This window comes from Myxine glutinosa, chromosome 13 (genome assembly GCF_964187855.1).
Source record: "Myxine glutinosa chromosome 13, kmMyxGlut1.1, whole genome shotgun sequence".
NCBI lineage: Eukaryota > Metazoa > Chordata > Myxini > Myxiniformes > Myxinidae > Myxine > Myxine glutinosa.
The window spans coordinates 47,445,799-47,457,820 of NC_136273.1; the positions used below are offsets into that span (position 1 = coordinate 47,445,799).

Here is a 12,022-nt window from a genome sequence, read left to right on the forward strand (position 1 = left end):
GAACAGATGGAGGAGAGAACAAAAGAGAGAAGCAAGGAGACAGCAAACCTACAAATAGATGAGAGAGAGGTAAGGAAGTACCATAAATGAGGATCAGGGATAACACAAGTGACTTTGGAAAGTTTTCCATCTGAACAAAAAGTAAATGTCTATGTATTGTGAGGCATTTCCAGTAAGGGATAGGAGGATGATGATAAACTGAGAGAAAAATGAGAAGATTAAGAGAAAGGTGGGGATGAGGGCATTGCGAGAAGATCAGTGTCAAGTGAGGAAAAGGGAAGGGAACGTGCGGACACATGGAGGGTAGCGGACGGCAAAAATAATTGTAGGTGCACACTGAATATTTACATACCCCTTTATCAGACACATGTCGAACACCTGCTCCCGTCTGCCCATGGCTATGATTGAAACAGACCCACTATCTTAGATTGATTTGTCTTTTCGTTCACCCCATTGCCAATTCATTACGAGTCATTGTCGAGCCCCTTTTCATTCAACCAAGTGCTGCTTGAAATCTCCAGAAGATGCCTTGTAATCCCGGCGTATGCTGACTCTCGGACAGATCGAAAATCCTCTCATTTAATTACTTTTGGAGTGTAAGTCACAATGGAATTGTAACAGAACTAGGAGGGAATTGGAACTGCCAAATAGTGAATGTGTTGCCATTTTTGGTGAGCTTGAGTCATATTCCTGATGGATCAGTTAATGATACATGCATTAAAAAAATCCATTTCCGAGAAGCCGCTGGTTAGATTTGTAATTTCAGAAATACATTTCCGTTTTATAAATGTGCCCAGCTTTTAATCTACAGTTCTGAAACATTTTAATCCTCCCTTCTCCACCCTCCCCCCCCCCCCCCCCCCCCACACACACAATGTACTCCCAACATAACAATAACAAAAAGGTGAGAATGCGAAATAAGGGCTGGGCTCCTATTTAGCATTTGGAAATCTAAGTTCAAATTCCACATACGACATGTGTTTGTTCATTGTCTACTAGTGTCCTTGTAACTGAAGCAAAAGCATCACTGATGTCTACTAATGTATTTGTCCTGCATGGGATTTATGTGGAGGCTCATCCAAGAGCCCAAGATCAATGAAAATTCAAAATTCAAAAAAATATCAATCAAAATATTTCATCAAAAAATTCATTCAAAAAACTTAAGAAAATTTATCAAAATAATTTATCCAAAAAAAAATTCTAAGAAAATTCATCACAAACATTTCTAAAAATAAAAAAAATTCAAAAAATTCTCAATAAAAAAAATATATAAAAATATATTGTCACGTCTGAAGCTCCCGTTAAAACAGGAACCTCAGCGCCGAGTTAGACTCGAAAGATGGACCGAACAATCTTTTTATTTCAATGTGTTATATTAATTAATTCTAACTTCACTGTTCACCAAGAAGCTTCAATTGGGCCGAAATAATGGCGGCACACGGACACAGAAGCAGATAACTGAAAGACGTTTCTTACCTTTTAAAGGATTTATTTATAAAGTAAACAGGGAGGAGGGTAACAAGACGCTATAAACAAAAACAGAACGAACCACGTGAGTCAAATGGACACAAAGAGGTCAATATGCATATTCAAACGTATGTACAATGATTGGAAACGATTCTTAACCCACTAGGCACCACAGATCACATTTGTACAACAAAACAATTGGAAGCAAGACTTCCCTTATCTGGTGAGTAGGGTGAATGCCAAGCTCAAAATAGATCACTTCAAGGACCAGGTGTGGGATATCTCTCTGAAGCCAAAACGAGCACAATGAAGATGGTGCTTGGTGTGGATTGCCAGCCATGAACCACCTCCTCCACCAGGCCTCATGACTTATTTGTCCTTTAAGCAAGGCTTCCTTCCACACAAGGCTTTTGTGCTCTCCTCTCTATAAAACGAGGCTTCTTCTTCTTTGTAATCAGGTCTCTCCATCCTCCTTCCTCAAGTGAGGTCTCTTTAAACCTCTTCTCATCCTGAGTGGTGTCCTCTGCCCAGGCCATCCCACCCACGGGGGCACGCCTACAAAAATAATGTCAGGATGGCACTTCTGTCTCAACGGCAGCCAGACAGATTGTGATGGCCAGAGAGATGAGAAGTTCTCGAAGTTTCTCATGAGAAGTTCTTGCCTACTAGCCCCGCCTACCGCATGAGGTGTTCATGCCCACATATAATAAGGTCTACCCTGTCAAAAAATTACATATGCTGCCTCATTAGCATCACATGCAACAAACAACTTAACCTGACAGATCCCTGTTGCATGTCAATCTAGCAGCTACTTGAAACACACGGACCATACTACACTCACCACAGTCTAGCTATGGATCCCCCCCCCCCCCCTTCCACATTATATGTATACATATATATATATATATATAAATACACATATACAGATATACAGATATACAGATGTCCTGCTCACAAAGACAGACAGACAGACCAACAAACAGGGGTGAAAACACAACCCCCATCCATACCTTCGGTGGCAGAGGTAAAAATGGTCTTCAAAATAATTCTGCTTGCGGAAATGTCTTGTGATTTACTTGAAGATGATCCTTTTACTGATAATGATCATGGGATTGACAGACCCAAAGAGTGTGATGAACTTGTCACTCAAAGAGGGCGGTTTTGCCTATTGGCCGATTTATTATTCCCATAATTCTGTGTACAATGATAATTCCAAACTTGAAACAACGGAAGCGGTCTATGAGTTAACAAAGCTTCCAACCATATCAGCATTTTGGATTCAAAGACCAACTTCGTACATTAATAATGCAAATCCCTCCACCACCCTCTTCCTCTTCAACCTGAAACCATCATCCATTCTCTGGACATACAATAAGGAACAACCCCAGAAATAATTTTCCAGATAGCCATGCAGAGCAGCAAATGGCAAATATGATTACTTCTCAAATCATCTGTGATGATAAAGCACAAAAGATATTACCATAAATTTCAAAGCCGTTACAATGGTTGCATCATTTTACTGTTTCTGGCACAACAGTGCAAGGCCTGAAATATGACAAACGCCAGCCAAATGATATTTCAGCGCATTTTTAAAATCTTCTTTAATATCCCTTCCCTATTAAGCACAAATGAGTACTACCAGGACTGCACTGGAAACACCAGAGCCCCCCCAACTATCACCTTGTTAATTTAATTATTTTTGAGGTAACAAAAAATGGTTATGGAAATAGTTTCATATTGCCTGTTGTTTACTGCGGCCTTCCTTCTTTAAGCTGTACGTTTGTCTTTCTTGCCAAACAAATGTAGGGAAATGATTTTAGAGTTAGGCTTGGAGTCAAAAAAATTATCCTGACAGTGCGGAGCGGTTTCTGGTGATCTTGGCAGTCTGTAATTGCAATTCCAAAATGGTGGTGGCAATAAATAGGAAGACATGACACTTTGGATCCAAAAACGATTAGAAACTGTCACCAAAAGCTGATAACAACTGGTTCAGCCAAAGACGTTAGTAGTTCAGGAAGACATACGACAGCAAGATCACCAGAAACCATTTAGTGGGTACGAGACATGTTCACAAGGAGCCCAAATAAGTCGATCAGGGAAGTGGTGAGGGAGAGTGGAATAAATTGTCGTGTAATTAAGGCATTTGTGAAGGACTTAGAATGGAAACCAAACAAACCCCATTATGTCAATATTTTGATTTGTTAACAAGCATGACTGCCATTACTGGTCAGGAAAATATACAGAAACAGTCAAAGTCACAAATCAGCCAAAACTGCTTGTTTGGTGTGGAATGACTTCAACCCAACTCAATGGACTTTACATCCTCCGCGATAAAATGAACAGACAGAGAAATGCTTCAAAACCTTCTTCTTTCAAAAAGTCAACAATGGGACAACACAGATTAAAATATGTTTATGCTCCCGCACTTCTCAATTGAAGTTCGTTATAGTCAGGTTCACTGTGTTTTTTCGTTCAAAATCATGGTAGATTAGCAAACCTATACATTTTTGGAAACGTTATTACATGGAAAATCTGAAAATCAATGTTTACATTTGCCAATTCCGACCAATTCGATTCGACCAATTCGACCAATTCGACCAATCGACCAATTCCATTCGACCATTCGACCATTCGACCATTCGACCAATCGCTTCGATCGACCATTCGATCGATTCGATTCGATTCGATTCATCGAATTCGATTCGTTCGACCAATTCGATTTGCCAATCAATTTGACCAACCTTTGCTTGTGTGGAACGGACTGTGAAAACGATGCGGACTATATTGTCGGATACGACACACAGGACAGTGATGACGAACTCTAAATGGCATATTCTGTAATCGTGTATGTTTGATGCCATTGACTGCCTGTGTATATTTTGTCATTGACTGCCTGTGTAGATGTGAAGTTATACTGACTGCATGTGTATTGTGTATATATGATTTTGCTGACTGCCTGTGTATGTTTGGTGATATGAATTATTGTGACACATTTTGATGTTATTAACTGCCTGTACAAAATGATAACATGTATTTGATTATGCAACTTATCGCGAATATAAAGACAGTATTTTGCAATTCAAAACCTTTGATTCGTGTCTTACCATTCCCCATAGCACTAATTTGATACTTTCATTGGATTCCTTGTCCCTGAAAATATAGGTTTAGTATATTTTAAAAAGTTTTTAGGGTAATTAGAGGCAGAAATAGAACAAAATATGTATTTTACAGTGGCCATTTTGAAAATCCAAAATGGCCGCCATACAGGTATCTCTCCAAATGTAAACATTGATTTTTAGTTTCCTTATGCTATAACATTTCCAAAAATGTATAGGTTTGCTAATCTACCATGATTTTGAACGAAATATAATTTATTGACATAGTGAACCTGACTATTATGGGTCGGGGGAAAAACTGAGAAGGGTGAGGTGGGCAAAAGAGCTGGCAGGTCGGGGGGGGGGGGGAAGGGGCATGAGAACTGCCGGCATGGAGGGTATTGGGGGAAACTGAGAAGGAGCAGGAGAGCAGGCAGCTTGTGGGGGGGGGGGGGGGGCAGGAGAACTGGTGTGCCAGGTGGAGGCAGGAGAACCGCCGGGTGTGGTGGGGGTAGTCGCAAAGCTGGAGAGGCAGGGAGGGAGGTGTGGCTAGACCAGACCAGCAACCATTGAACTCCACACAACACAATCCTGAGGGAGCGGCAATCAGGGTTAAAACTCCAGCCAAAGAGCCCTTCCATCTGAATACAAACACCTTGGGAATATTGTACTGCATCACTCCACCAAGAATGGACACAGAGGCCTCACATCAACACACATGTTGTCAAAGTACGTTTTAAGCCTTGGAAAAAGACATCAACACAATGACGTCACTCAAAAAAACACATATTTTCTTTTATAATAAAGTTCTACAAAATACACATCTCAACCAAGCACTGGAATTTTCACACAAGTCGCACACTTCCGAACCGGGGAAGAAACGGCGCCGCCCCATGACCACCACCCGATCCGAGAGGGGACTCAGTTCATTTATTCGACATCACAACCCAGGCATGCATCGAACACGTCAATGTTTGGAGTTTGGCACGAAGCTTGTTAGGAGGTCATCTTAAACCTACAGGCACATTTGGGTTTGATTGCTTGGCCCATCTTACTCAACAGATGAGCGGCTGCAGCGACAAATCGTCGTTAGAGTTTTCTGTATGCCAAAAACTGAAGCAAAGACTGTTTGGCCTTTCCTGGGCAGATGATGTATATAGTCCCTTTGGATGGTCCGTCACTAAATTGAGGGATCGTGCGTGTGGTACATTTGAATGCTGGGTTGTTAGGAGTAAACAAAATGTTTCTGGAATAAAATAAATCGCAAACATTGACTGTCAATAAACGGTATTACAGTAGTGCAAGTGCAACATGTAGAAGTTATGTTGTTCAACTAACATCAGTGAAGCGAATCAATGCTCGGACCTACTATTCAATCAATGCTAGGGATTCATGATGTTAAACTGGCAAGTTACATTTGAACTTACATCCGAGGTGATCGCTGACCAGAAGTTAGAGTACGTGGTTCGAGAAGACAGCATTGGTGAGACGATGGGTAGCCGCTCATCCATGAGCAGCTGTATTGTTTCCCTGTTGCTCAGCACGTTGTCCGAATCGACAAACTGTAGGCACAGCCACTTAATACTAATCACATTGTGCACAATGACATTCATACAACACATGTGCTCAAATACAGATAAAACTTGAACATATGACACAAGCACCATAAATAGTGTTTTAATGTATGTTCCCAGAACATCAATACATCTGGACAATTCCGGTTGAAACAAGGTTGATTAAACCATCCCCGAAATAGGGAACATTTCTAATTTCCCCTTTTGATGTACGCTTCATTTCCTCTCCTCTCTTCCTCTCTCCCCTGCACGCTCTCCTTCACAGCCCCTTCCTCTTTCTCCCCGATACACCAAGCCCCTCTCTCCTCCCTCATAATATCAAAACCGACACACACATTAAATGGTTTCTGCCCCCCCCCACCCCCCCTCTAATCGAGCCTGTGATGTAAAAACATGGTTTCTTTGCACTTAACGCCACACTCCAAGCTCGCAGCTGAGTGTGAAGGCAATTTTGCAAAGTTCTTGCATTCCATACACATCTTCATCATATATGAGCAGAGATGCCTTTTTCATCGTCATAAATATATCCAGTATATATATATATTGTTGTGGATATAAGGATTGTGTTTTTTAAATTGTTTTATTGTGGACACTCCTTCCTCCATTTGTTGTTGTATAAAGGTCAAAGGTCGTGCCCGTAGTTATTACACAAGCACCCACGTAGCCAATAATATATTTCCTCCTTGTTGACAGTTATTTCCTTATTCTGTGTAGTAGGGTAAGGCCTTGTCTTCCATTAATTTGACACTCCATTGCACCGCATTAAATAAGGTAGATCCCTCCGACATGGCATCTTCAAAGTGCCAGGTTTTTTTTGTTTTTTTTTGTTGTTTTTTTTGTATACAAGATCGAGGCTCGTGAAAGAGCGAACATTAATCACACAGAAAGACAAACAGACACATAAAACAAATAACATCGGGAGCGGTAGACAAGATGGGGAGAGAGGGGGCAGGACACAAACACAACATTTGAGAGCAGGGACAGAGAGACATGGAGACATCGAGAGATCTGTGGGAGGGAGAGGGCTTTGGGGGGGAGGCATGTGAAGGGGGGGGGGAGGTGGGAGAGGTATAAACATATGGACACTGCCAGGACTTCCAGGAAAGAAGTTGGAATTTCAAACAAGGTGGATCTGGGGTGAATTAGTGGGGGTAGAAAAGATCAAGGTTTTGGATGGGGGAAGATAAGAGATGGTGGTGAACAGCTGTTTTAAAGACCTGGAGGGAGGAATGGGATTGAAGGGAGTGTGGGAGTTTGTTCCAGAGGCGGGAGAAAAGTGGAATGAAAGAGTGAAGGTGAGCAGAAAGCCGAGATTTCGGCAGTTTAACCATCAGAGGGTTGCTGGCAGATCTTGTGCGACCTGTAGGAATATTTGGGGGACAGAGCACAGAGAGAGCTGGGGGAGCAAGGCCGGAGAGGAGTCGGTAGAAGACAGAAAGACCACCTACCTGCCTGCGGTGAGTGAGTGAAAGGCCCTCAGAGGTAGCTTCATCGCGGGAGATTCCAATGATTTTGAAAGCTTTGGATTCAACAGCCTGAAGCCGAGCCAGGTGTGAGGCAGGAGCACCAGCCCATAAGGGAGAACAGTATTCCATTGAGCTGCGGATGAAAGCCTTGTATGTGGTGAGGAGCTCAGGTGTGCCGAGGAAGGACTTCGCACGACGGAGGATGCCCAGTCGGCGACTGGCTTTGGAGGCCAGCTTGGAAATGTGGTTTTCCCAAGAAAGATCATGGCAGATAGTGAGACCCAAAAGCTTGAGCGACAGAACTTCTTGGAGAGGATTGTTGAGAAAGTAGATGGGAGGGTTGTCCAGTCGATCTTTTCGGAGAGACATAGTAGGAGAGTGAGATTTGTCAGGATTGAAAGACATGTTCCACTTGTTTGACCAGTCTGTGATTTTGTCCAGGTCTTCAGAGAGTGAGGAGGCTGCAGACTGCCGATCTGAGGGAAGAGGATTGGAGCGGCAGAGAGTGGAGTCATCAGCAAAGAGATAGAGAGGATTTTCCAGAGAGTCGGAGAGATCATTGATAAAGACCAGAAAAAGCACAGGGCCCAGCACACTGCCTTGGGGAACTCCAGCCTGAACAGGAAGGGGAGATGAGAGAAATCCATTTAGGGCCACACGTTGACTACGACCAGAGAGGAAGTCCGCAAGCCATGCATGGAGATTTCCATGGATACCATAGGAGGAGAGTTTGGTGAGCAGAGCTGGGTGCCAGACCATATCAAAGGCACGTGATATGTCAAGGGAGACAGCTCTGATTTCCTGTTTGGCATTGAGGACCTCCATCCATTGTTGAGACAGCAGAAGCAGCATGTCCAGAGTAGAGTGACCTGGTCTGAAACCAAATTGATGATCAGAGATCAAGCCATTGGAGAAGAGGAAAGATTTCATATCCGAAGCAATGATGGATTCCATGACTTTGCTGATAATTGGGAGCAGGCTGATTGGTCTGTAGTTGCAAGGATCTGTTTTTGCACCTTTTTGTGTAAAGCGGTAATGTTAGCTGATTTCCAGGATGCTGGCAGATGACTTTGAGCAAACGATAGGGTGAAAAGAACAGAGAGAGGGTGAGATAGAGCGGCAGAGCAGGATTTTAGGACCCGTGGGCTGAAGCCGTCTGGTCCAGTTGCAGAATCAGAGTCGAGGTTTGACAAAAACTCCTCCACCTTGTCGCGAGAGAAGGACACAGAGTTCAGGAGCAGTTGGGTTCGACTGGGAAAGGTGGGAACAGAGAGAGATGGGTTTGGGACTAAGGATTTTGAGGCAAACACAGAGTTGAGGCATTCGGCTTTGTCACGTGCGATGTCAACTGTGTGGCCATTTGAGGTAAGGGAGGGGATGGAGGGGGAACAAACACCAGAAACGGATTTGACCAGACGCCACCAGGATTTGGAGGAAGGAGACAGGTTTGAGAGTTCATTCTTGCGTGAGGAGAGATAGTGCTTCCTGGCACTCCTGAGGGTAGACACACACTTGTTCCGAGCTTGGTGGAAGGAACTGAGATTGCCTTCAGTTGGATTAGCCTTCCAAGAGGCAAAGGCAAGTTGTTTCAGGGCAACTGCCTCCCCACAAGATTCAGTGTACCATGGACGGGAGGAAGGGTAAGACAACTGAAGGCGAGATGGGATAAATCTGTGCATGAGAGAGATCAGTTTGCTTTGGAAGAATTCCCAGGAAGAATTGATGTCAGAGGCAGTGGAGATGGGAGACCAATCCAGACGATTGATGGCTGCTTGAAGACCGTCCCAGTCGGCCTGAGTGAAATGCCAGACTCGTCGACGCTGAGGAGGCTCTCTGAGAATGGCCAGAGAGATGTCCACTTTGACAAGCACATGATCAGAAGAACCGATTGGAGCAGAAGAAGAGCAGCAGACATTAGCATGGAAGTTTGTCATAACCAAGTCTAGAAGAGAAGATACTCCATTGGCTGAGATCCGGGTCGGGAAATTGACAGATTGTGTCAATCCCAGTGAGTCACAGAAGTCCTTTGCTGAGGTGCCATGACTGGTGAGAGGTTTGCTGGTTTGAGAGATTTGTTGGTTTGCTGGTTTGCTGGTGAGAGGTGAGAGGTTTGGTGAGGTGCCATGATTCCTCTCCCTCCAGGTTTGCCAGGTTTGCTGCAATTGCCAACTGCATTTGGGCAGTTTTCATCATTCGCCATTGCTGCCCTTTGGCTGGGGCTAGCTCGAATCGCCCCAAAACCACCATTAGCCACGAGGTAAGGTCGGGGAAGAAAGGGGTGTCTCCACCTCGTCATAGAGGGGAGGAGTGAACCAGCCCTTGCCGACCAACCCAGAACGAGGGGTTGGCTTTAGAGGGCGGAGAGAGAACGTTTGGGGGAGATTCGCAAAAGGGTCAAGGGTGGGGCTTATATAACCCGCGAGAGACGCCCCCAGAGAGAGTCGAGGAGGGAGGAGATCAGATCACGGACAAGCCTAAAGAGAGTCCTGCGAGTTTGTGAGAGAGGGAGAGAGAACCCGTCACGCCAGACCCCCCACCAGCAGCGTTGGCTCCACCAGGCAGCTCCGACCCGTTACCCCGCGCACACCACAGGATCGGTGGCATCGGCGGCCGTCGAGGTCCAGCCCGATGTCCCGTGCGGGATCAAGCTCCAGCCAGCTCCGTGCCTTCCTCTCCCTCCAGCCATCCACCTCCTGCCATTCCTGTCATCATCCCCCGTGTAAGTGTGCTTGTAGTCTGTCTTTGTCTTGTCCTTGGGGTATCAGTTAAGCCTGTTTAGTAGCACATTTTCACTGTGTCCGCTTCTTCTTCTTCTGTGGTTATTTTCTTATCCTTCCTCCTCCTTGGTTATTTTGATGTGTAAATAATAATAATAAATTAGATTTGTTCTTCCTACCTTTGCCTTTCTTTCCCTTACATCCGTCGTTGTTGTGATTTCCCTCATTGGACACCTGTGGCACGATTTTGGCCAAAGGTAAGAATCGGGTCTAGTCATTGTTAACAGTTCGTGCCACGGCTGCCATCCGCTCGGCAAATTAACATCTTATCCGCGGTCGCGAACGGGGCTGTGCACCGGCCTTTCCGGAGGTCGCGGTGCAGCTTCAGGGACCACGTCGGTCAGTCACAAACGAGGGGACTAATCCCCCCTCGAGAAGGGATCCGAGGCCGACGTTGGGTTCCATAACATTTGGTGTCGGGAGCGAGATACGGACCTGAAGTGCTTAGCGCGCTCAAATTACGAGTGGGCCGAAATTTTGTTATAAAATTTGAAATTTGAAAATCGTGCCATGGATGGTCAAGATGATCGGATGCCGGTGGGGGAACTAGAAGAGGGGTTAGGGGTAACCCAGGACCACAGGGAAGAAAAGGAGGAGAGCAATGTTAACGTGGTTGTGGGGAAATCAGGTGCACAAAATGGCGCCCTCGCGCACGTGGTTGCAGCGGCACCAAATAGAGCCGCGCCCTTTGTACCAACGGTGGAAGACATGCAATTATTTCTGGCTGAAATGAGGGCCCTTATGGTTAAGTCGGGTGAAGAAATGGAAGACAGAAGGAGGGCTGATAGTGAGAAAATGGAAAGCAGAATGATGGGGGGAATGAGGGACGAAGCAAGGGGTACCAGTGAGCAATTAAGAAAGGGGTTGGACAGTAAATTTGAGGGGTTAGACAACGGGATAAAAGAGGTAAAGAATGGGTTAACGGGGCTAGAAGATAAGATGGAAGGCAAATTGCGGGAAATAGGGGAGCAATCCGCCCGGAAAATCAAACAGATGGGGAACCAGATAGAGGAGGTGAAAATCTGGTTGGAAGGTAAACTGGATGCTCAGAGGGATGAATTGGAACAGATGAGGGCGGCATCTACTAAAAAAAGGGAGGAGATGAAGGAGGTAATAAGACGAGGTGCAAGCGAGGAGATCGCGGGTGTAAGCGAGGAGGTCGCGGGGGTACACGAGGAGGTAAAGCGAGGTGAGAAGCGTATGGAGAAAGAGGTGAGAAATGGGACGGCAAAGTTACAAGGGGGCATAGAGGATCTGACGCAGGAGGTGGAACAGCTAACAGTGGGACAAAGGGAGTTGAAGGAGCAGGTAGAAAAGAACACTGCGGTACTAGGAGGGTTAAAGGCGACACAAAAAGAACTCAAAAATGACTTAATAGCAACGAAGAGGGAATGTCAGATGGTACGTGAGGGACTGACAACGAGGTTGGATGAGGTGACGGAGGCAATGGAGACAAAGGACCGGGAGGTGAGGACGCACATAGAAACGGTCAAGGTGGCCTTAGAGGACGAAATTGAGGAGACGCACCGGGAAATAAAAGAGGTGAAGCAAAAATTAGAGGATGTGGAAGAGGGAGTGAGTGAAATCAAAAAGAGACGGAGGGAAACTAAGAGAGAAATACAGGAGGAGGTGATGGAATATGT

The 12,022-nt window shown here is 45.1% G+C and overlaps 1 protein-coding gene across 1 annotated transcript in view; it reads right to left on the reverse strand.

Moving 5' to 3' along the window:
* LOC137438903 (procollagen galactosyltransferase 1) overlaps positions 1–12,022 on the reverse strand; it is a 139,587-nt gene that overhangs the window by 70,035 nt on the left and 57,530 nt on the right. Inside the window, exon 4 of the mRNA XM_068134365.2 lies at positions 5,990–6,124. Within this exon, the coding sequence (XP_067990466.2) occupies positions 5,990–6,124 (135 nt within the window). The remainder of the gene's footprint in view (positions 1–5,989; positions 6,125–12,022) is intronic.